Here is a 24,414-nt window from a genome sequence, read left to right on the forward strand (position 1 = left end):
AAGTCCTCTGTCCTCTAATCTCATCTACTCTCCTCCATTCTTGATCATTTATGGATGAAGCTCGTCTACTGGACTTTATATATGTAGTTGTAGGGTTAGATAAGTTAATTCTTCTCCATGAGTTCTGGTAATCTCCTGTCTGTCCTGGGGGAGGATCCCTCCTTCATGTGGACAACCCTGGTTTCTTCGTTTTCTTCCGGAATCCGTTTTTTTGGCGGAGTTTTTCCTTACTGAGAAGAGGGGGGGTCTAAGGGCAGGGATGTCCAGTTTAGTTTAGAATGTACCTATGGAATTCTATGACTGTATGTTTACTATGTGAAGCCTGTTGAAATGATTATTGTTGTAATATAGGGCTATACAAATAAAAATGCACTGAAATTAAACATTGACTGAAAACACTTAAAAACAAACTTTAATTTTTCAGAAGGCAAGATTATACACTGGAAGTGAAATCTAAAATTTGAATTGAACACAGACAGGAAGCAGCCGTGAAAGACTCGTCTTTATCAGCTAAACTTCAGGCCTGAAGCAAACTCAAGTCGACTCAGGTCTGTCCCAGAAAGAGGAGACAGTAAAGAACAAGGTCCACAACTCACACAGGAAAAACAGAACCTCATTCCATTGGTCATGAACAATAACTGCTCAAACTACAATCCACACAGATGGAAACTTCTCAACATATTGCTACACCCAAAACATTCATGAAATGTTCTTTATTACCGTTTTTTATTCAATAAAGTACCGTTCTGCTTTGCTAAACAAATAAAGAAAGTAAACAGTACCAGATTGAAGTCTGTTTGGCAAAGAAATCTTTGGCTGATTTGACAAAACTACAAAAGATTTTTATTCATATTAACTTCCAAACTTTTGTGAACAGACATGGATCAAATGAAAGCTGAGTCTCAACACAAATAAATGAAATAAAAAAAATCTAATTAAAGGCATATTCATTAATTGTATACAATCTTGCAGTTATGTACAACCAGTGAGACTCAATGGAACTAATGCTCTTGTTGATGCTGTATATATTATATTTACCATTTCAATGGAGAGAAATCTTTGTCAGCCGTCAGTCATTCAGTGAAGCCCACATGCAGAGAAGCTGTAGACATATTGATCATCCTAAGGTGCAAACATCAGAGCTCGGGTCACACTGACGGGGAGGCAGGAGTTTTTACACTCGTCATGGTCATCAGTGCCAACATGCCAGACCAACAAACGGGACCTGAGAGCAGCTTTCTGATCACACCTGTCCTGCTGGAGGCGTCCCGTTCAGCCATAACCCTGTTCCAGCTAGAGCCTGCATTTCAGGGGGGCAGGCAGATAGTTTGTTAAAAATAAAGATATAAAGGGACCAAAAAGAAAGGATCAAGAAAGAGTTCCATGGGCTGTGGAAGCAGCTGGCAGGACAGGCTGGAACAGAGTCTGCAGGATGAAGAACAGCTCAGCTTCTTCATGAAGTGACTGAACCAAACAGCTGAGTTTCTTCAAGTAAGGATTCACCGTCGACTGGCACTGGAGCAAAAAAGATTAGCTGCACAAAGACGAACACGGCAGTGAGCAGACCTGCACGGAGCAGAGACGTGTCTGCACCCCAAACTGAAGAGAATTAGGAAAAGCAGCATGTGTATGTTACACGGATGATCTGCAGAGTGTCCGACTCTACTTCAGACTCCCACAAAGGAAATCCTCTTCCTCTGTCACAAAGCTAAAGGGTTAAGTCCTGCAGAGATGTGAGCTGCAGTTTTTGGTGATTTTACTGTCTGAGCAGGTCCCAAGAGAACAGGGTCTGTATGAACATAGGCCAGGTGCTGTTCACACTTCCTGAAGCGCTGCTCCGTTTTGAGGAAGGCGTCGACTCCAGGTGTGTGTGGCTCCACATGTTCACGGTAACCCCAGGGGTGACCGCAGGGCCACAGGCTGAGGGAGCGGCCGGTCTGCTGTCTTTCCTGAGAGCTTTGCCCTTTGCAACTGCAGCAGCTGCAGCTCAGTCGATGCGGTTACCACAGATGGTGAAGCGATCGATCTCCAGCAGGTCATTTTCTGGAGATCTGGGCTGCAGTTCCTCAGCATCATGAGCTGCATGGTCCTCTTCCTTTGAGAGCACCGGTTCAGGCTGTTCTGGTTCTGGTTCAGGTGGGGCGAAGGATGGGCGGCTGGCAGGGTTAGCAGGGGTGAGGGGGGGAGGGAACAGTTCAGTCCTGGGAGCTGGCTGGGTGGTCACGGAGGAGGAAGAGGAGCATGGGGGGGTACAGGGCGCAGCGACAATCTGCGTGGTCTTAAACTCCCCTATGAAGAACAGAAGGCACGGTCACGTGAACACCAACATGTACTGAATGAGAGCTCCCTGACTCAGCCTAGAGATAAACACGTCTGCACGTGAATGTAGTGACGCCTCATGACGCCATAAACAGAGCTGTAGAACAGTGGCGTGCGGTGAGGTTGATGGCTGGTGAGGCAGCGACTCCTCTGGAGGCAGATTTACAAGAACTGAATATTTACCCTTTCATCCAACAGCAGCTAAGAGCTTATAAAATACACACAAGAACATGGACATGGATAGAACACTCTTCTTGTGTATAAATTATTCATATACACTGTAAATAAATGAAAGTATACAGATGTGTTCAGCACACATTAACCCCCAGTAACTATTTCAGTTTTTTTCCAACTTCAAATGCTTTCATCAGTGTTATCAAATGTTGTCTGTGAAAATGATGATAAAAACAATTCTTTTAGGCCTAAAGGTTCATTTTCAAATACATACATTTTTTTTCTACTTACTCCTATGTTCTTTTTATTAAAACAAAAATTGAATTGGCCTTACTTTTTGAGTCCATGCAGCGATCCTTCACCACTAAAAGCTCTATGATCTGTTGGAAAGTCTTCCTTACTTTCCTTTGGTTTAATGAGTCTCTCAATGGAGACACGGGTCCTCGCTCACATAGTCCACCTTCACACCTGTGCCATGAAGTCATGTCCTGCAGTAACTACATGCACATCCTGTCTGTAGACCTTCAGTCTGAAACTTCCAGCATCTCTGCTTTCTACCACTGCTAATGAGCCAAATGTATCAGCCGTCATTTCAGCAGGAGTCTAAGACAAGCACACAATGAGGCAAACACACTGAAGCACACACATTGAGGCACACACTAAAGCACACACACTGAAGCACACACACTGAAGCACACACATTGAGGCACACACTGAAGCACACAATGAGGCAAACACACTGAAGCACACACATTGAGGCACACACTAAAGCACACACACTGAAGCACACACATTGAGGCACACACTGAAGCACACACTGAGGCACACACTGAAGCACACACTGAGGCACACACTGAAGCACACACTGAGGCACACATTGAGGCACACATTGAGGCACACACTGAAGCACACACTGAGGCACACACATTGAGGCACACACATTGAGGCACACACATTGAGGCACACACACTGAGGCACACACTGAAGCACACACTGAGGCACACACATTGAGGCACACACTGAGGCACACACTGAGGCACACACACTGTGGCACACACTGAAGCACACACTGAGGCACACACTGAAGCACACACTGAGGCACACATTGAGGCACACATTGAGGCACACACTGAGGCACACACTGAAGCACACACTGAGGCACACATTGAGGCACACATTGAGGCACACACTGAAGCACACACTGAGGCACACACATTGAGGCACACACATTGAGGCACACACATTGAGGCACACACACTGAGGCACACACTGAAGCACACACATTGAGGCACACACTGAGGCACACACTGAAGAGCACACTGAAGCACACACTGAAGCACACACTGAAGCACACATTGAGGCACACACTGAGGCACACACTGAGGCACACACACTGAGGCACACACTGAGGCACACACTGAGGCACACACACTGTGGCACACACTGAAGCACACACTGAGGCACACACTGAAGCACACACTGAGGCACACATTGAGGCACACACTGAGGCACACACTGAGGCACACACATTGAGGCACACACATTGAGGCACACACAGGCACACACACTGAGGCACACACTGAAGCACACACTGAAGAACACACTGAGGCACACACTGAGGCGCACACAGAAGCACACACTGAAGAACACACTGAGGCACACACTGAGGCGCACACACACTGAGGCACACATTGAGGCACACACTGAAGCACACACACTGAGGCACACACACTGAGGCACACACTGAGGCACACACTGAGGCACACACACTGAGGCACACACTGAGGCACACACACTGAGGCAAACATTGAGGCACACACTGAAGCACACACTGAAGCACACACTGAAGCATCGAAGCACACACTGTGGCACACAATGAGGCACACACTGAAGCACACACATTGAGGCACACACATTGAGGCACACACTGAAGCACACACTGAGACAAACATTGAGGCACACACTGAAGCACACACTGAAGCACACACTGAAGCATCGAAGCACACACTGTGGCACACAATGAGGCACACACTGAAGCACACACTGAAGCACACACATTGAGGCACACACATTGAGGCACACACTGAAGCACACACTGAAGCACACACTGAAGCACACACATTGAGGCACACACATTGAGGCACACACTGAGGCACACACTGAGGCACAAACTGAAGCACACACTGAAGCACACACTGAAGCATCGAAGCACACACTGTGGCACACAATGAGGCACACACTGAAGCACACACTGAAGCACACACATTGAGGCACACACATTGAGGCACACACTGAAGCAGACACTGAGGCACACACTGAAGCACACACTGAAGCACACACTGAAGCACACACATTGAGGCACACACTGAGGCACACACTGAAGCACACACTGAGGCACAAACTGAAGCACACACTGAAGCACACACTGAGGCACACATACTGAGGCAAACATACTGAGGCACACATTGAGGCACACTGAAGCACACACTGACGCACACATTGAGGCACACACTGAGGCACACACTGAAGCACACACTGAAGCACACACATTGAGGCACACACATTGAGGCACACACTGAAGCACACACTGACGCACACACTGAGGCACACACTGAGGCACACACTGAGGCACACACTGAGGCACACACTGAGGCACACACTGAGGCACACACATTGAGGCACACACTGAAGCACAGACTGAGGCACACACAGAGGCACAAACTGAAGCACACACTGAAGCACACACTGAAGCACACACTGAGGCACACATTGAAGCGCACACTGAGGCACACACTGAGGCACACACTGAGGCACACACACTGAAGCATTGAAGCACACACTGAAGCACACACACTGAGGCACACACTGAGGCACACACTGAGGCACACACTGAAGCACAGACTGAGGCACACACTGAGGCACAAACTGAAGCACACACTGAAGCACACACTGAAGCACACACTGAAGCACACACTGAGGCACACATTGAAGCACACACTGAGGCACACACTGAGGCACACACTGAGGCACACACACTGAAGCATTGAAGCACACACTGAGGCACACACACTGAAGCATTGAAGCACACACTGAAGCACACACACTGAGGCACACACTGAAGCACACACACTGAGGCACACACTGAGGCACACACTGAGGCACACACTGAGGCACACACTGAGGCACACACACTGAAGCACACACTGAAGCACACACTGAAGCATTGAAGCACACACTGAAGCACACACTGAAGCACACACACTGAGGCACACACTGAGGCACACACTGAAGCACACACTGAAGCACACACTGAAGCACACACTAAAGCACACACTGAGGCACACACTGAAGCACACACTGAGGCACACACTGAAGCACACACTGAAGCACACACTGAAGCACACACTAAAGCACACACTGAAGCACACACTGAAGCACACACTGAAGCACACACATTGAGGCACACACATTGAGGCACACACTGAAGCAGACACTGAGGCACACACTGAAGCACACACTGAAGCACACACTGAAGCACACACATTGAGGCACACACTGAGGCACACACTGAAACACACACTGAAACACACACTGAGGCACACATACTGAGGCAAACATACTGAGGCACACATTGAGGCACACTGAAGCACACACTGACGCACACATTGAGGCACACACTGAGGCACACACTGAAGCACACACTGAAGCACACACATTGAGGCACACACATTGAGGCACACACTGAAGCACACACTGACGCACACACTGAGGCACACACTGAGGCACACACTGAGGCACACACTGAGGCACACATTGAGGCACACTGAAGCACACACTGACGCACACATTGAGGCACACACTGAGGCACACACTGAAGCACACACTGAAGCACACACATTGAGGCACACACATTGAGGCACACACTGAAGCACACACTGACGCACACACTGAAGCACAGACTGAGGCACACACTGAGGCACAAACTGAAGCACACACTGAAGCACACACTGAAGCACACACTGAGGCACACATTGAAGCGCACACTGAGGCACACACTGAGGCACACACTGAGGCACACACACTGAAGCATTGAAGCACACACTGAAGCACACACACTGAGGCACACACTGAGGCACACACTGAAGCACACACTGAAGCACACACATTGAGGCACACACATTGAGGCACACACTGAAGCAGACACTGAGGCACACACTGAAGCACAGACTGAGGCACACACTGAGGCACAAACTGAAGCACACACTGAAGCACACACTGAAGCACACACTGAGGCACACATTGAAGCACACACTGAGGCACACACTGAGGCACACACTGAGGCACACACACTGAAGCATTGAAGCACACACTGAAGCACACACACTGAGGCACACACTGAAGCACACACACTGAGGCACACACTGAGGCACACACTGAGGCACACACTGAAGCACACACTGAAGCACACACTGAAGCACACACTGAAGCATTGAAGCACACACTGAAGCACACACTGAAGCACACACACTGAGGCACACACACTGAGGCACACACTGAGGCACACACACTGAGGCACACACTGAAGCACACACTGAAGCACACACTGAGGCACACACTGAAGCACACACTGAAGCACACACTGAGGCACACACTGAAGCACACACTGAGGCACACACTGAAGCACACACTGAAGCACACACTGAGGCACACACTGAAGCACACACTGAGGCACACACTAAAGCACACACTGAGGCACACACTGAAGCACACACTGAAGCACACACTGAAGCACACACTGAAGCACACACTAAAGCACACACTGAAGCACACACTGAAGCACACACTGAAGCACACACTGAAGCACACACTGAAGCACACACTGAGGCACACACTGAGGCACACACTGAAGCACACACACTGAGGCACACACTGAGGCACACACTGAGGCACACACTGAGGCACACACTGAAGCACACACTGAAGCACACACTGAAGCACACACTGAAGCACACACTAAAGCACACACTGAGGCACACACTGAGGCACACACACTGAGGCACACACTAAAGCACACACTGAAGCACACACTGAGGCACACACTGAGGCACACACTGAAGCACACACACTGAGGCACACACTGAGGCACACACTGAGGCACACACTGAGGCACACACTGAGGCACACACTGAAGCACACACTGAAGCACACACTGAAGCACACACTGAAGCACACACTGAAGCACACACTGAAGCACACACTGAGGCACACACTGAGGCACACACACTGAAGCACACACACTGAAGCACACACACTGAAGCACACACTGAAGCACTGAAGCACACACTGAAGCATTGAAGCACACACTGAAGCACACACACTGAGCACAGTCTGGCTGTGGCCTGTTCAGTTTTTGCTAGCTGTCAGACACTCAGCCTCATGACAGCTGGTTCACCTGAGGCTAAATGCATCTGTGCATCATAGCAGCTTTATTTCAAACACTTCATGGCAGCGTCAGCTTTGTGCTTAGATGCTAAAGACTTAGTTCATTTTAGCCCCAACCTTAAAATCCCCAACTGAAAAATGAATCAAAATCTGTTCAGCAGCCCAACCATCTTCACACCCAGGCTAGGAGGAACCTAAAGGTGTCTGCATGGATAAGAGCCGGGATGAGGGAACCTGAACACAGAGAGCGGCTCAGAAAGAAAGGATCCTGCTGTCTGCTGGATATATTTAAAGCACTATAAGTTACATCCATACTGTCTTCTCCTAAAAGTATTTGTCTAATTTTAATACCAACCACACTGCAGAATAAGATCAGAAGAATTTACATTTATGGGCAATAATAGAGAATTCCACATCAAACCAAAACATTTCATTATCAAGCAGAGCTGGATCACCTGATACTTACAAGTCAGGAATTAAATTCCAGTTTTTGGTCTTTAAATCTTAACCAATTATTTGAAGGATAATGGAGTCATGTGTGGCTGATTGTAGGTGAGACATCTGAGTCATGTTAGAGGAGCTGAAGGTTTCCTCCAGCTCTTGCTTGTCTGACAGTTCCTGACAGGAACAAGGTGGCTGCTGGGAGCTTTACCTGAAGCTTTGGGGCACCTGGCCACGTCAGCTCTGCTGGGGCTCTTTGCAGAAGCGGAGGGTGCAGTGGGGGGTCTCTCAAACAGTTTTTCTTCCATTTTGGCTCTTTTGACATAAACACACGACTTCCCCAGCAGCACGATGCTGTTCAACACTTTCATTGTCACCAGCCTGCAGGATGGGAAGAGAACAGTCTGTGTGTGACCACGAGAACAAACACCCAAACTAAGTCTGATGAGCAGCACAGAAAGCAGCATTTCCAGCTTCATAATTAAGCAGAAGGAGGGAACTGTGACCATCACAGGAGCTCTCATAACCTGGAACTTCTGTGAGCAAGACAAAATTCACAGTAGGGAACGAGAAGAGGGAATGAATGTTTTCCAATGAATCCAGCAGAGCATTTGATACATGAGGCTCAAAAACAGCACCGTGACTCTTCAGTAGGGGGCAACAGCTGTAATCTGGACGCAGCAGGCTGCTGACATGCACCCTTCATCTGCTCGAGTGCATTTCTACAGAGCTTAGACGCGACCTGATGAGAGGACGGTGGACACATCTGGGTCTGTGGTCCAAACCCCGCTCTGACAGGGGCTTGGAATTCAGACTGTCAGCAGAATTCTTGCCGTGGCACGGCTGCACGCTCAAGCCAGAGCTATTTTGGGATGCCAACGCTGTTCTTGACCCAGAGGGGAAGTCTCAGGCCCCAGTGGGGTTCAGCGTCACAGACTGTGTTTAGCCGTCAGCAGCAGAGCAGCACGAGGAAACGTCCAGAGCTTTGATTATGTAACCCCAGTGTCTCCATGCAAAAAACCAAGCTCTAAAAACACATTTGTATCCTGTACTTACAGTTTTTAAATGCTTTAACCACCATGTCATATTTTCAAACAGGATTAGTATTAAAGCCCACGTGGATTCAGTGAGGATGAACTGCTACCCAGCAGAATGAGAAAAGCCATTTTCCCTGCAGTAAGCATGGGGATGTGTGGACTAACAAGAACAACAGGCCAGGGACGGAAAGGAAAAGGCTTACCCGAGGTAAAAGAGGAACACACACGAGTATGACATGGCGCCCTGCACCTTCACTGAGCTCATCACCACCCGGATGAGCTGTTAGGTACGACAACAAGAAAACACACATGGAAACAGCCGAATCTGAGATCCTTTAGTCAGAAATAAGAGCAGCAGGAGCCTTTTAAAGTGAACCTGTTTGACCTCATCCTGAATGTCAGTCTCACCAGAACAGCCAGCGGCAGAGGGATGAAGCCCATCCTGCGAGCGACAGAGTCACTGTAGTCAGTGTAAGCCTGTAAAATGACACAAACAAACACAACAGCACTGATGAAAAGGCCTGCATTTGTCTGCTCAGAAACGCTCTGGAATTAAAAGAACGATGCTCACGTTCTTCTGTCGACTGCTGACCAGATCAAAAGCCAGACTGGCTCTGTATTCACTGTAGACCTGCAACACACAGACCTGTTACACGTGCTGGACGGGCCGCGCTGATGAGGACGAGCAGCAGAGTGGCTTCTTACGTCTGCAGGGATGTCATTGAACTTTGTGATGAAAGCGTGTTTAATGATGTCCACAGCAACCTCTGAGTAGACCACCATAAAGACATCAGGAAGCAACACCCACAGGTGTTCTGGTGGGAAAATAGCACTATTTTAGACAGAAATGCCAGCATTCTCTGTTTAAAACTGAATCCTACGTTACTCCACTAAACTGACTGGTGGGAAAGGGGAATCCTATAGCAGAATGTTTACGTTGAAAGAGTCAAACCAGTATTGTACTAAATAAAGAAATATTTAGGATTTATTTTATTACATTACACCAGGCTTAGTATGAACCAACTGAAAGGTTTTTCTACAGTTTTAAGGTTTTTGTTTCTTTTGTAATACACGGATTACGGTGGCCGAGACCCACTATTGCAGCAAAAAAAGGAACTAAAAAAAAAAAATTTGCAAAAAAAAAAGAAATGCTGCTACGAATAAAAGAAACACTGCTGTAAATAAACAGAAATGATGTTGCAAATAAAAAAGCCACAGTGGAAGGGGCTTCATGATGGTCTTTGCCAATGCACCGCTGTGAGAAGAATAAAGTTCTGCAGCAAAGCACAGCTCCATGTGCTTTGCTGCATATTGGAGCACAGCACATGGAAATAATCCAGGGCGTAAGTAACAGTAGTTATTTGGATGAATGAGAAGTTGACTTCTTTATTTGCAGCAGTGCTTCTTGTTCTTTGCACAGTTTCTTTTTTGTTTTCACATTTCCTATTTTTTGCTGCAAAGGCCAGTCTCAGCCACCAAAAAAATAAAAAAATCATATATTAAACCAAAAAAAAAGTGCCCCAAAAACTGAAGTTTGAACTGAATCAGCATGAAAGTGGAATGTTGCGTCTCAACTATAAACCACCCATCCATCATTTCTGCCATATCCTGTGCAGGGCTGCTGGAGCCTATTCTAGCTGCACCAGGGTCAAGGCGGGGCACACCTACACAGTCCAATGCAGGGCAGCTGCAAAAAGGATACAATAACTTTATGCTTTCTGAACTACATTTCATATCAATAGAAATGTAGGTAGAGCTCGAACTTGATATAGTTTAATACATGAGAGACGTTAACTACATTCTTATTTTAAAAACATGGTTCTCACCAGCACAAATGCCAGCAGTGCTACCAATATGTGTGCTTTGGTGCCAGTGCAGACCTCAGCACTGCAGCATACACTAACTAACATGCAGCTTTCCAACAGTAAGAAGCAGAATGGATGCTGCTTCACATCAAACATATCTGAGCTGGCAGACTGTTCCTCTCAGTAGAAAGCGTTTCCACACAGCTGTCACTCAGAAGCTCTTTTCTCTGACTGCTGTCTCAGGGATGAAGGTCAAGCAGCCGGTCAGCTGGGCCAGGAGAAAGGATTTCACCATGGAAACAAAGACCAGGATTTTTTTCGACCCAAATAATGTTTTCCTTGCTCTTTTCATACATTTCTAATATGATTCAGTGAAGGCGGGTCAAGCCTGGACAGTCTGAGGCAGGGCTGATGGAGCTGAAACCATCCCCATAACTATGCCGGCTCCCGGAGGACAGAGACTCGCCAGCCTGCTCAGGTCTCCTGAATTTTATGTCATTTTGTTTTAATCAAGGTAATAATAAAAAAGGTCCCCTGGTTTTATTCTTATTTTTGTTTTTACCCTCTCTGATTAAAGCGGGACAGCAAGCCTTCAAACTCACATTTGTGTTCCCTCTCTGACAGAAACTAAATCCAGCCTCGGATGGCCTTAAAATACGTGTGGGGAACAACGCAGCGAGCCATCTTCTCCTCTCTCACACATGATGTGCACGCTGGGTGGGCCAGATGGGGGGTCGGGGTGGGCATGCCCTCCTGGGCCGTTGTGACATCACAGCGACTCATCAATTCAAACCCAGCATCTTTGCAACAGTTTGATTGACAGCAATTTACAAGAACAAAATACTCAGAAATCCAAAACTGAAAAGATTTCTTACCACATTTGTTCTCTTTCATAAGATAAATGCCACACGTACATGTCAGAAACTCCAAAAACATGATTTACAAGGGAGGGGGCCTTTAAAGAACAAAGGCAAACTGGGGGCAGAATAATGTTCATTTCATTTGTTAAGTAGCTAACTTTAGCTGTTCCAATGAACAGATCTGATGATGTCACTTAAAATTCACTGGAATATTAATAGTTAATAGTTTCATTATATCAACATTATAATTACCACAAACCAAAAGATTACCTGGATTCCAGGAAAACTGCTCCATGTTCCTGAGACAAACGATGAGCAAGAGAACATAGCTGGTGAACCTCTCTTTGATATCTGCAGGGTTCAGAGAGACTATGGTTTTACAGCTACAAATACTTCTTAACACAGACAGATCTGGTAGATTTATCTCTCTGAGGCGTCACAAAGAAATTCACCACGTCCAATAAAACCCAATTTAAAGGCCACAGACTGAAGGTCTGTTTTGTGATTCACACGGTCAAATCGTTTATTTTTTACCAACTTTTTTACCTGTACTGAAGAAAAGGGTTCTAATAAAACAGAAATCTCTTTTCAAACATTCCCAGCTAAAAAAAGGGCCTTATAGGGTTTGGGAAAATACTTATAAACTAATTGCACACAACATGCATGCGCTTGCAGACAAACAGATCCAGGTACGTCTTTGTTTTCTGAGCTGAAATCTGCCTCAAAACTGTGCAGCTCTGATAATTTTCTCCATTTTTGTTGCAGCGCTAATGTTAGGTTGGGGATTGGGAGTGTATATAAAAAGGCATGTAGGGATGTTGGGAAGCCAGACTTACTACGTGCCAATGACCTACAAGAAGGATGGCTAATTATTTAAGAAAAAAAGTGGTCTATCCCAAGTCTGAATCTTTTCTACTCAAAGTTTGACACCAAACTCCAAATTAGAAAATGATGTAGATAAAATTGGTATAAATCAGTCAAAACCAACCTATAGACTAAAATAGCTGGTATTAAGTTGATGTTTTTTATGAGAGTCTGAAGCTTTAACACATTCAGTTTGTTAGACTATTTTTATCCTTTTTTATATAATGTTGTTTATGTTCAATGAAAAATGTGTGTCATTGAATATTTACCACTGTTGGACATCTGGAATAAGTTGTTCTTCTCAAACTTCTTGAACACGCTGCCTTTAATTTCAACAAACTGAAGAAAAAACACAAAAACGTGAAGAAAATAGACCCAGAAAACAACAAAAGCTAGTATATAATGGCTGAAGGTCACTGAAAGAATTTTTTTATGTTTTCCCACAAAAGTTAAACTAGTAAATAAAAAGCAGTTCAGTTTGTTTACATTCACATTTTCTGTTTGACATAGACTTGTGTGTGTGTGTGTACTGACATTGTTGGACATCATGATGGTGAGCAGAGACTTGTTGTGGGAGTTGAAGGCCACGTTGAGTGTGGAGGCTTGGACCATGATGAGGATGGAGTGTAGAACTGAAGGTCAACAGCTCAGGAAAACGGCAGATCAAAGAACGCTTCACTGTCATCTCCTCACATCATCTGATACACAAACCTGCTCAACTGATGCAGCAACGGCCTTTGTGCATGAAAATAATCAGTAACACTTCATAGAACTGATATTACATGGTGAGACTGTAGCCATCTACTGGATGAAGTGGAGTCAAACCACCAAGTACAAAAGACATGATCTATTGTCATGGTAACTGTTCTATCATCTACTATCGGGAGTCTAACCAAAGCTGAAAAAACCTCCTTATTCATCGCTTTTGAGTAAAACAGAAGCTATATAGAACAATAACAGTCCTCTAAAAACATTGATTTCAAATGCCACAGATAGAAAAGATACAGACATAAAAGACTGCCATTAAAAAGTGAGGGATAAGTCCTATATTGTCTCTTTTCCGTTCTTTGGGTTCTGTGGCGGTCCAGTACAGGGCATCCAAGATGTCCTGACCAAAAGAGGAGAAAAGGCGATCTGCTACCTAAAGGTAGAGAACAGGAGGTACAGATCAACACCTTTTTGACTATTTTACCAGTGCAACTTTGACATTTTTGCAGTCATGGTATTTGATCATTTAGACAGGGGTCACCTTGAGATTAACACCCCCACATTTTAGCGTAGTAACCACAACAACCAGAGAAAGACGCCGTGGTATTTGAAACTCTCACTGGACTGTGCGACAGCACAGTAAATGGATGAACATCCCACGTTTAGTGTCATTGGTGGAGGGAAGTCAGGAAGTGACAGACTCTCCACCAGCTGAGATGAACCGCTGATGAATGACTGCTGCTGCCACAGTCTCTGCTGATATTTGGAGACAGATTCCATTTGGCTCAAAGAAAACCCAGGTTTTCTTGTTTAACTCTCCACTACGTCTCATTTTAGTTAGTACTGACGAGCTGTGTTGAGGTGTATTTGTGGGGCGGAAAATCTTCCCTTTGTTCTCCCAAAAAGACACTGATTCTGAAGTCCTTCAGTTGGCTCCTGTTGGTTCAATGTATTACGGCACACTGGTGCAGTGAATGCTAAAGACCAGCAAGCTGGAGGACAACAAAAACAAAAACTACGGTTGTGTCTGAGTTCTTTCACTACTCACTACTTAGTGCACTTTATAGTGCGTTTGCCGTTTGGTACAGCTGTAAAAATCGACATTTCCAAAATCAAATGCTCCGGAAATTTACCAGAAGTCTCTGAAAAAAACACAGTGTGCGTCGATGCCCACTTGTTTGGCAATTGTAGACCACAATGCATTGCATTTGAACAATTTTACATTTACTTTTTATAAAGCATCCAAGTTTTCATCTATTAATAGTCTTTGTAAATGTTCATATCCATTAGGTTTTTACTTTGGGAAATCGGTGACGTCATATTTCCCATTTAAAAAAAACGGTAGCAGCATATATCCATCGTCTTGACCCGCTATACCCCTTTTGGGGTCACAGGGTTGACGGAGTCAGTCCCAGCTAGTGTTGGGTGAAGGCAGGGTACACTCTGTACAGGTGGCTAATCTGTTACAGGGCCACACAGTCACACACCTAGGAACACTACAGAGTAACCAATCAACCTTTGCATCATGTTTCTGTGGGAGGAAGCTGGAGTGCCCAGAGAAACCCACGCATGCACAGAGAAGCTGTGAGGCCGGAACGCTAAGCACTGCACCACCATGCAGCCCATATAGTGATCAGGGTGCTTCTGAAATGTAGGCCACTAAATAGTCCTGCAATATACAGTTTCTTAGTAGTTATGGAGTAGGGAGGGAACTGGGACATAGCAAAAGACTGTGTTTGATGAAAAAGTTGTTAGAAGTGTGCAGGTACCTCCAACATGTTGTAGATGATGTAGAGTTTGATAACAGACTGTCCTCGGATCAGGTGATACATCATGGAGTAATCCACGTAGTGCATCATGGAGAAACACAGCAGCAGGATCAGACCCTTCAGCATGTCACACACCTGAGCCGGCTGCAGTAGCTGTGACCCACTGACCACGCATACACACACACACGCACACACACACAGAAACAGAAAAATTCACTTGTGTGCTGACACACACAGAACGGCTTAAACATACATGTTTTTGGATGCACCACTGCATGCTGTGATAAAGGCTGCAGAGATTCTTGCAGTGCCACACATGCACATGAGTGAAAGATGACCTGCGTACACCAATGTGTGCTGACAGATGCAGACTGTTGATTATAATGAGCATGAACACATTTACAATCATTTGCAGAATAATCAAAAAAGATTTTTTAAACTTGGCAAACGTTGCTCTCAAAGGAAGAGAAACAGCAGGACAACATACAACAGCACAGTTCTTTTCAGCATCAGACACAAAAGAAACACAAACATGCCCTGACAACACAAACACATCTATATGGAAGGCATTAAAGATGGTAAGGCCGTCTCCATCGTCCGTTTCTTTTTGATAAGATGTGCCTCTGTAATGTGACTTTTTATGACGAGTTCCTCCATTCAATGCAAACACGGGAGTAGATGCAGTCAGTTGATATCCTGCAGAGCTCCACTCTGTGCTCTCAGTGTGTCGAAGCCTCAACCATGTCAACACAGCATGTGTGTGTGTGTGTGTGTGTGTCTGCACAGAGCTGAACGTCTGCAGTTGTGTTTAAAGCAGAAAAAGCTCCCATCGGTTTTACAGGAAAGGGTGGATGAAAAATACAAGTATGGCTTCTGTTTGTGACAGTTTTGTCAACCTGTTTAACACGTGAAAGCTCTGTCACATTTCTAGGTGGAAATCTAAAACCTGAATGAGTCAACTAAATGATGACACTTTTGACGTTTTAAACAACCCCTGATGTAAAATTCATTTTACAAACAAAACTATTATATATCTATTCATTGCAAAAACACTAGACTCTGTGCACAAGATGTTAACCAATACCACAAATTGCTACCATTATTACTTAAGAGTCATTTAATTAGCAATTGATAGAAAAAGAAAGATCAAAATGAGAAAGATGAAGGGGCTCAGATTCAGCAAACCAGGAACAAACTGCAGGGAGGAGGAAAAAAGCTTTTTGAGAGGATCAGCTTAATTATGAACCTCACTGTTTTTTAAAGGCTTTGATGAGGAAAACATCTGTTCTATTTTCCTAATAATATATGAGACTATAATTGCTTTTGTTTTGAATTTACCTGACAGCCATTAGTGTGTACTGTCGCTGTCCATGCCAATGAAAAAGCCCTCTCTCTCTTGTGATGAAGATGTCCCATGTTATGCTCTCCGAGGCTGTGGCTCCCCCCAGTGGAGGCAATGGGCTATCATCCTTTTCTGAAGAATATTGATGTGCCCACATTCCTTCCCTAAACCCCACATAATGCTCTATATAGTTTCTTCTCCATTTTGTACTGCTGTCCCAATCTACAATTGCCAAATCCAGGGCCCTGGAAATTACCCAGAAGTCTCTGTGAAAAACCAGTGTGCATCGATGCTCACTAGATCGGCGAATATAGACCACAATGCATTGCGTCGGAACAATTTTTGCCAAAGAAATGTATTTAAATAAACCATCAACTTTTTTAACTTCAGAAGACAGTGGACTCATAAATAATTGTCACAAAACGCTCATACCAATTAGATTTAAATTCATGTCGATGATGTCATATCCGCCGTTTAAAAAAAGAAAAAGTAGTAAGCATGGCGTCCCAATTGCTATTAAAATTCAGGGCACTACATAGTGTCGCACTATATAGTTTTTGAGTAGTTGGGGGTTAGGGGGGGAATTCAGACACAGCTTATGATTTCTTCTAGTCCAGACAATAGGACAGAGTCTCCCTGAATCGCTCTAGATGATAGATAGACCTTACACAACTGACTGATCTGAAACATTTAATAATGTTTGCTTATAAATGTTACATTTGCGCTCAGATTGTCCTGCTTATCTTAGCATCTCAGTAGTAAAATACCAACAAAAGGGACCAGAATTGAATCATTTACAGTCAACAAGCCACCAAACACAAGCTGGAGTAGTTCATGGAAACCAGGAGGCAGCACTTCTGCCTTCAGACCTCTGTGAACACAGAAGTACCTACCTACCTACTGTTGGGTCCGTTTACTCGCTCAGTGGCTGGTTACATATGAGGTCAATAATGTTCATCTCAGTTTATACAACTAAAAAATAGAGTTTTTCAGATTCAAACTTAAATACATTATTCACAGCATATGTACCCAAGGTGAATTATTTATCCAGTCGATCATTGATTTTAGATCTTAGATCCCATCTACACTCAACTGGGACCTTTTGACTTTCCGGTATTGTCAAATCCTCATCTGTTCCAAGAACACAAAGGCGGCGGTGGTGGTGGAGGGGCCCGGGGGGGGGGTCAGATCTATCTAAGATGACGACAACTGCAGAGTGAAAACTGGCATCATGTGACCTCAGAGGTCACCCATGTCTTCAGCATGCAGTCCATGGCGTGGCTCTACACAGCTTCAACATCCGTCCATCATCATCTTCTAACTCTCCACGCTGTTTCTCTCCTCTAAAAGTTACACATTTGTTCATTACATGCAAAAGATTATTAGAAAGTTGTTGGAAATTTGCTCCACGTCATGTTGCATACAGTAATATTAACACACATATGACTTTGTCATCGGACCCTGCTGAGTCCATCTGGACAGACTTTGGTTCTGCTGCAGTTCCACACTCTTTCCAGACTCTGCAGGTTTACAGTCGTTCTGTTGCGTTGAAATGATTTTTTTTCTGTGGATGTAGTCGGATCAGATCGGTAAACGGCTGTGGGGTAAAGCGGGTCACTCACAGCTCCCAGGATTCAAAGCTGCTTCATGGAGCTGCTCAGGTTTGCTGCACAAACCCTCTCCATCCTGCAGACTCATGAAGGGTCAGCTGAGGCAGACAGCTGAACCTTCATGACAGGGAGCAGCAGCTGAACTTCCAGGTCACACCAAGACAGGATACAGAAACGTGTTCAGCCGAGCATTCAGACGGATCAATGATCCGGGTTGAATAAGCTGCCTTGTGAGTAGCAAGACCAGCTTGTTAGTGTTTAGTTACTGCCGTTTACCCCCCTATCACCACAACTACCACCGAGGGTTGCCACAGGAGCCACAGGCAGGCAGAAAAGCCCCGACTGCCCACAACCTGTGCAGCGTGGCACCACAGTAGTGAGGATGATCATGCAGGGGATGGAAATCTTCATTCCTACCCAAAGTTCACAGAAAGCTACACTTAGGCAGGACCCACACGGAGGTTCAGCCTGAGAGGACAGATCATGATGAATGTGGAACCAGCTGCTCTTTGTGTCAAGATGAACAGAAATGGAAAAATAAAGCATAAAACAAGGGGGCAGTGCAATATTTATAATGGACTTCTGAGAGTCTACCTGCTCCTTTGGCAGAAGGGGCATGTGTGCACCCTGCAGGGGGAAAGGGGGCAAGAGGAAAAACAGTCAGACATAAGAGAAATGCAAGCTCCTGCCAGGGGAATTAGAAGCATATGATCAATACTTCTTCAAACAGATCTCCCTGTCATGTGATAAATGTGTAACCCACAGAATTATAAATGAGGATGCATCACATGTGTGAATATTGCTTCTTTGGTTTTTAAGAGCTTTTAAGGTTGGAAAATTAAGAGGAAAATTACTCAGATTAAGTAGAATGAATGACAGAAGGAATATGAAGTGGGACTGCAATAAACATGAAACCCAGAGAACCTGGCTGTGAACTTTAAGGAGGAAAGTCAAACACATCTTGTTGTTTTGAGCAGAAACTGCAGATAGGAAAAGATTCTGTTATGATCCATGGTGTCACTGCCAACATATCCTGGGACATGAGGACAGAGGTAAAACAATACAGCAGGAAAAATGGGACTGAGCCACCAGCTGAGCACACAGCCATGTGCTTAGCCACAAACTCAGACTATGACAAGAGTATGTCACCATCATTTAGGCCTGAGATTCATGGGACAAGATACCGGACAGATTCTACTGTGTGTGTGTGTGTGTGTGTGTGTGTGCGCACGCTGACCTGAAGCCACAGCAGGGCAGGGTGAGCATGCGCAGCAGAGCCAGCAGCACCCGGAGGGGCAGCAGAGTGAAGACGTACAGGAAGGCATCGGCACACAGGAAGAAACCGAAGATCATCAGCTGGAACAGTCACACAACCCAAAGTCACTGAACAGCCCACTACTGCGTGATGCATAAAAGGGAACAACAACTCCGCTGAAGGAGGATTTGCAAACAAACCAAACCTTCTTTATCCATCAAACTTAAAGTGAAAGTCAGTAATCAAAGAACGTAAGCGCTCCGCTGTCTCTGCAAAGGTGTAAGGGGAACACGGCAACAACAACACAGGAACCACAGCTGGAAAGCCTTTCTTTGTTGATGACATTACTTCATCGATGGTAATAACATGATTCAAATGCATGAGAAGTCTGATTGAAGAAGGAACATGCATTTGCAATAGGAACAGCAGAATCATGTGTCCTGCCTCCTCTCACTGTCCTGGACTCCTGGTTCTGGTTCTGGTGAGCATGGGCTCTAACTGCAGGATTCAGCTCTTGAAAGGACAAGTCAACATAAAACAAACACACATTCTGCAAATCATTCACAACAATCCTGGTTCCAAACTACACACACAACGACATGAAATGGCTTTGATTACCAGACATAACTTGAACATTTATTACCAGTCAGTTAAACAAATGACTAAAGCAAAAAGACAGGTTGAAAAATGCATCAATGAAATAGTCAGTAAGAAGCACTTTCAGAGCTTTGACACGGGTTTGCCACAGCCTGAGGGAGTCAGAAGATCTGTTGTGCTTTGAAGAAAGAGAAAGACAGGTAGAGAAAAGATCAGGACAGCTAGTTTATGCTACCTTTTCCAGCTCCTTGGGAATGCGCATGCACGTGTACACTCTCTCCCTGCGCTCTTTATACTTTGCTTCATTGTGCTCCAGGAAGTAACCTCTGGTGAGTTCTGCACAAATGAAGCGAGTCAACGATGGATCTGGAACAACAGGAAGGGGAGTGTGTTACCACGGAGACATTCACACACATTCACTGAAATGAGAGACAATTCACCTTTAAACACATGTTCAATGCATAGCTGAGTGTGTGTCTGTGAGTACAGTGGGGCAAAAAAGGATTTAGTCACCAATTGTGCAAGTTCTCCCACTTAAAAAGATGAGAGAGGCCTGTAATCATAGGTAAACCTCATCTATGAGAGACAAAATGAGAAAGAATCCAAAAAGTCTCATTGTCTGGCTTTTAAGGACTTTATTTGTAAACTATGGTGGAAAATAAATATTTAGTCAATAACAGACAAACAAGATTTCTGTCTCTCACAGACCTGTAACGTCTTCTGTAGAGGATCCTCTGTCCTCCACTGGTTACCTGTGAGAACGGCACCTCAAACAGTCACACTCCAAACTCGACTGTTGCCTAGACCAAAGAGCTGTTTAAGGACACCAGAAACCAAACTGTTGAGCTGCACCAGGCTGGAAGACTGAATCTGCAACAGGTCAGCAGCTTGGTGTGAAGAAATCAACTATGAGAGCAATTATTAGAAAACTGAAGACATACAAGACCACTGATTATCTCCCTCCATCTGGGGCTCCCCCCAAGATCTCACCCTGTGGGGTCACAATGATCACAAGAAATTCTTTAAAAATCAGACAATGTGATTTATTTTTCATTTGTCTTTCATAGTTGAGGTTTACCTATTGTGAAAATTACAGGCACCTCGCATGTTTTTAGGTAGGAGAACTTGCACAATGGTAGCTGAATAAATACTTTTTTGCCCAACTGTATCTATGCGTGTCTGTGTGTGTGTCTGTGTGTGTCTGTGTGTGTATGTGTGTGTCTGTGTGTGTATGTGTGTGTATGTGAGATTCCTGTTGAAGATGACTGTAACTGGAGATCTTTGAGGGATTTGACAGTTACTGATAATAATGTAGGTATTATTTGGATTTAAAATATTCAAACTGTGACAGACTGGCGACCTCTCCAGAAAGTCTGCTGCCTTCGCCCACAAGTGGCCAGGATAGGCTCCAGCAGCCCCGTGACCCCGAAAGGGACAGAACGATCCCTTTCGGGATTAGAAGATGAATGAATGAATGATAAATGATTGAATGAATAAAGTAGCTGACTTAGATACTGTTTTTGTTTTTATATAAAATGTTAAAATTATTGTAAAACTTTAATAAAAGTTGTCTTTTAGGTTTATTTTTTTACTGAAAATAAAGGTTATCTTTTCACGTTCAGTTATTAAGTTGATTTTATACAACTGCAACTTAACTCAAATGTGTAACAAAGAGTATAAAGTTCAGATTTTCTACAGAAATAAAATTTCAATAAAGAAACTTCTGTAGCCACAAAGCAGAAACAAAGGCTTAATAGTGATGCTGTAAGGACTCCTCTGCATCAGTGAGAAGCCATCAAACCTCCAAGACAAAGCTTGTTCTGCTTCTTCTGACCTAAATGGGATTTTAGTTGCAGCCGTTCTATTCCAGATGTTTGGCTGAAGCCCACATCTGCTGTGATTAGCAGAGCAGCACCACCTATCTGCCTTGTAGAGCAGATCCGAATGAAAACGATGCAGGAATGAAACCATTGTGGAGCTTTTTATAATACTGTCTGCAATGATTACAGGACCTGGTTGCAATGGCATCTGTTAGAATCACAAGAGCCATTAAAGCTTGTATTCTAATAACACTACCTGCTGAATGGTCTACCAGTGAAAGTGCATCTGTACTTTATTTGTATTTATTTAACGTGTTTGCCTGTCAGACAAACAGATAAGAGCTGTTCAAGTCCAAAGAGGCTCTGAGGGCACATGCCTGTACCACGTGACTGTGCCTTAGCGTGTTCATAGAGGACTCGTTCCGTTTCAAAGTGTCGGTTTGACCATGTCTGACTGAATAGTTGGTGTCATCATACAGACGTGTGTTGGTCAAAAAGCTTCTGCTCACAGTCACTGAGAACAAACGGTATGGTCCTCAGACACCTGAGCTGCTCACTGCGGATCTGCGAGCCTCCTCAGCCTCACGGTTCACTCTGGTTCAACCTCTACGTCTGATGACAAACCGAACGCTTCCAGGAGGTAATCCCGGCAGAGCAGACACGTTACTCGTTACTTTGACTCATTCATCAAAGGGCATGGGGGCTCCGTAACTGTGTAAACAAGTGTAGAGAAGCTCGGAAGCAGCTGTGACAAAAACAGACCGAAACCATCGCAGCTGATAAAACTCTTTGCTTGTAAAGGCGCGGAGACCCTGACGGCGGGGAAAGCTCGCGGCTGCAGTTGACGTGTGTTGTTGGGGAGTCCAGATGGTTACCTGCTGAGAGCCCCCGCTGTTCCCTCCTGACGGAGCTAATGTCGTAAAAGCCCAGCGTTTCCGGCAGCTCCGGGGTAACGCCGGCCTTCCCTGACCTCTGCGCGCATTCCCACCGTCTGTCCTGCTTTCTTTTCAGATCAATCTCCACTTCTTTCTGTTCTGACAGCTCGGTCCCCGACACGTCCGCCATCTTTAGTTTGGTCACAGCGAGGCGCGAGCGTCGCCCAGTGCTACGTCATCACCAGTCACACCAATAACAATCGTTACCCAGATGAGTCCGCTTTGTATGGAAACTTAAGCGTCTTGCATTTAAAAAAGGAAAGAATTAAAAAAACGGATGATCTCCTCTCTAAAATGTTCGTGTTTAAAACAAAAAGCCAGTCCGTGCCTTAAATCCGCGTGCGTTCAGTTTATGTGCTATGACTGTTTATTTTTGTCAGTGGTGATGCAAAAATAAGATACAGACGGAGTTTTTCGGTAAATAGACTTCGCCTGTTCTGAACTTTGAAGTCTGCCTTGACGTTGATGCTTGTGAAGCTGCAGAGGCAGGCAGGGACCGTCAATAAAGTACACGAAAAAACCCAGACAAACGATAGCAGTTTCTCTCTCCTTCACCATTAATAATCTGAAAAACATCACAGGTACTCATCATTGTTATAACAAACTCTACAGAAACCACTAATATCCTTCCTCCTTCTCTTAGAGTAAACCAGCATGTTCGACTAATGCAATTTGTAGACGGTTCCTTATCTCCTCGCTGTGAACTACAACTGTAGTTCAAAAATAAAAAAGAGCGAAATTAAGAAAATAATTAGAGCCAGGGGAGTGTCGTGAATAAAAAACAAAAACATGATATACAAAAAAAGCGTATCGCGAAAAACAGAAAAAATATGGAAACGTTGGAGAACAATATGTCAAAAACAAAAAAATTGTATAAAATATTATTTAAAAAATTACAGACTCTGTGCCACAAGTTGACTACACCCACAAAGTGAGCGTCCAGCAGGTCACCCACTGACTTTGCTGCTTTGTGTCCGATATTGTCATCGGGATTGACTCACAAACATAAATAAACAGTTCATGCTGGTCAACATTCAGTATTTTTCTCTGTAGTGTTATTGGATGAGCATAAACAAAACAGATCATGTCTATGACACGGACACCTTGTGGCTTTTTAACTTGCAGCTTTCAGCTCATATTACAGGTTTTATGAACAGACAACAAGCTTAGAGCCCAGCTTTTTTGGACTTCTTTGCTTTTATATTTTCTTAAAAATACTGGTACAAAAATCTCATGTGTTTTTTTTTTCTCTAAATACACAAATCCTATGGCAGCGTATTGCATCCAACCAAAAAAAAAATAGAAATAAAATAAAGGGATAATCTTTGTCCCCGCTTCCCCCCATGAGTGGCCGGGATGGCAGTCCTGTGACCCCAAAAAGGACAAAACGGGTTAGAAGATGAATGAATTAATGATAATCTTCGTTCTAATTTTTT

At 44.7% G+C, this 24,414-nt stretch overlaps 1 protein-coding gene across 2 annotated transcripts; it reads right to left on the minus strand.

Annotated features, from left to right (window-relative positions):
- Positions 1-394: 394 nt before the first annotated feature.
- LOC101156556 (transmembrane anterior posterior transformation protein 1 homolog) lies at positions 395-23,177 on the minus strand. Of its 2 annotated transcripts, XM_023959474.1 has the most exons (15): positions 22,919-23,177; positions 20,459-20,589; positions 19,609-19,727; positions 18,966-18,998; positions 15,420-15,582; positions 13,948-14,083; positions 13,477-13,574; positions 13,212-13,281; positions 12,349-12,429; positions 10,119-10,228; positions 9,985-10,044; positions 9,822-9,890; positions 9,617-9,693; positions 8,588-8,757; positions 395-2,289 (listed from the first exon to the last, which is right to left on the minus strand). In XM_023959474.1, the coding sequence occupies exons 1-15, from the start codon at positions 23,106-23,108 to the stop codon at positions 1,988-1,990; spliced, it is 1,809 nt and encodes a 602-aa protein (XP_023815242.1). In that variant the 5' UTR covers positions 23,109-23,177; the 3' UTR covers positions 395-1,987. The 2 variants fall into 2 exon arrangements, with proteins under 2 accessions (XP_023815242.1, XP_023815243.1); XM_023959475.1 differs by lacking the exon at positions 18,966-18,998 and having other exon boundaries at positions 22,919-23,172.
- Positions 23,178-24,414: the final 1,237 nt, after the last annotated feature.

Source organism: Oryzias latipes, chromosome 10 (assembly GCF_002234675.1).
Source record: "Oryzias latipes chromosome 10, ASM223467v1".
Classification (NCBI taxonomy): Eukaryota; Metazoa; Chordata; class Actinopteri; order Beloniformes; family Adrianichthyidae; genus Oryzias; species Oryzias latipes.

Bases quoted from the DNA above. Each gene is read 5' to 3' on its own strand.
- LOC101156556 (XM_023959474.1), bottom strand. From the start codon at position 23,108: ATGGCGGACGTGTCGGGGACCGAGCTGTCAGAACAGAAAGAAGTGGAG. The intron at 15,583-18,965 runs GTAGACTCTCAG...ATGCGTGGTCAG, and splicing joins CCCTTCTGCCAAAGGAGCAG to TGGGTCACAGCTACTGCAGC. The intron at 9,694-9,821 runs GTGAGACTGACA...CGTACCTAACAG, and splicing joins CTCTGCCGCTGGCTGTTCTG to CTCATCCGGGTGGTGATGAG.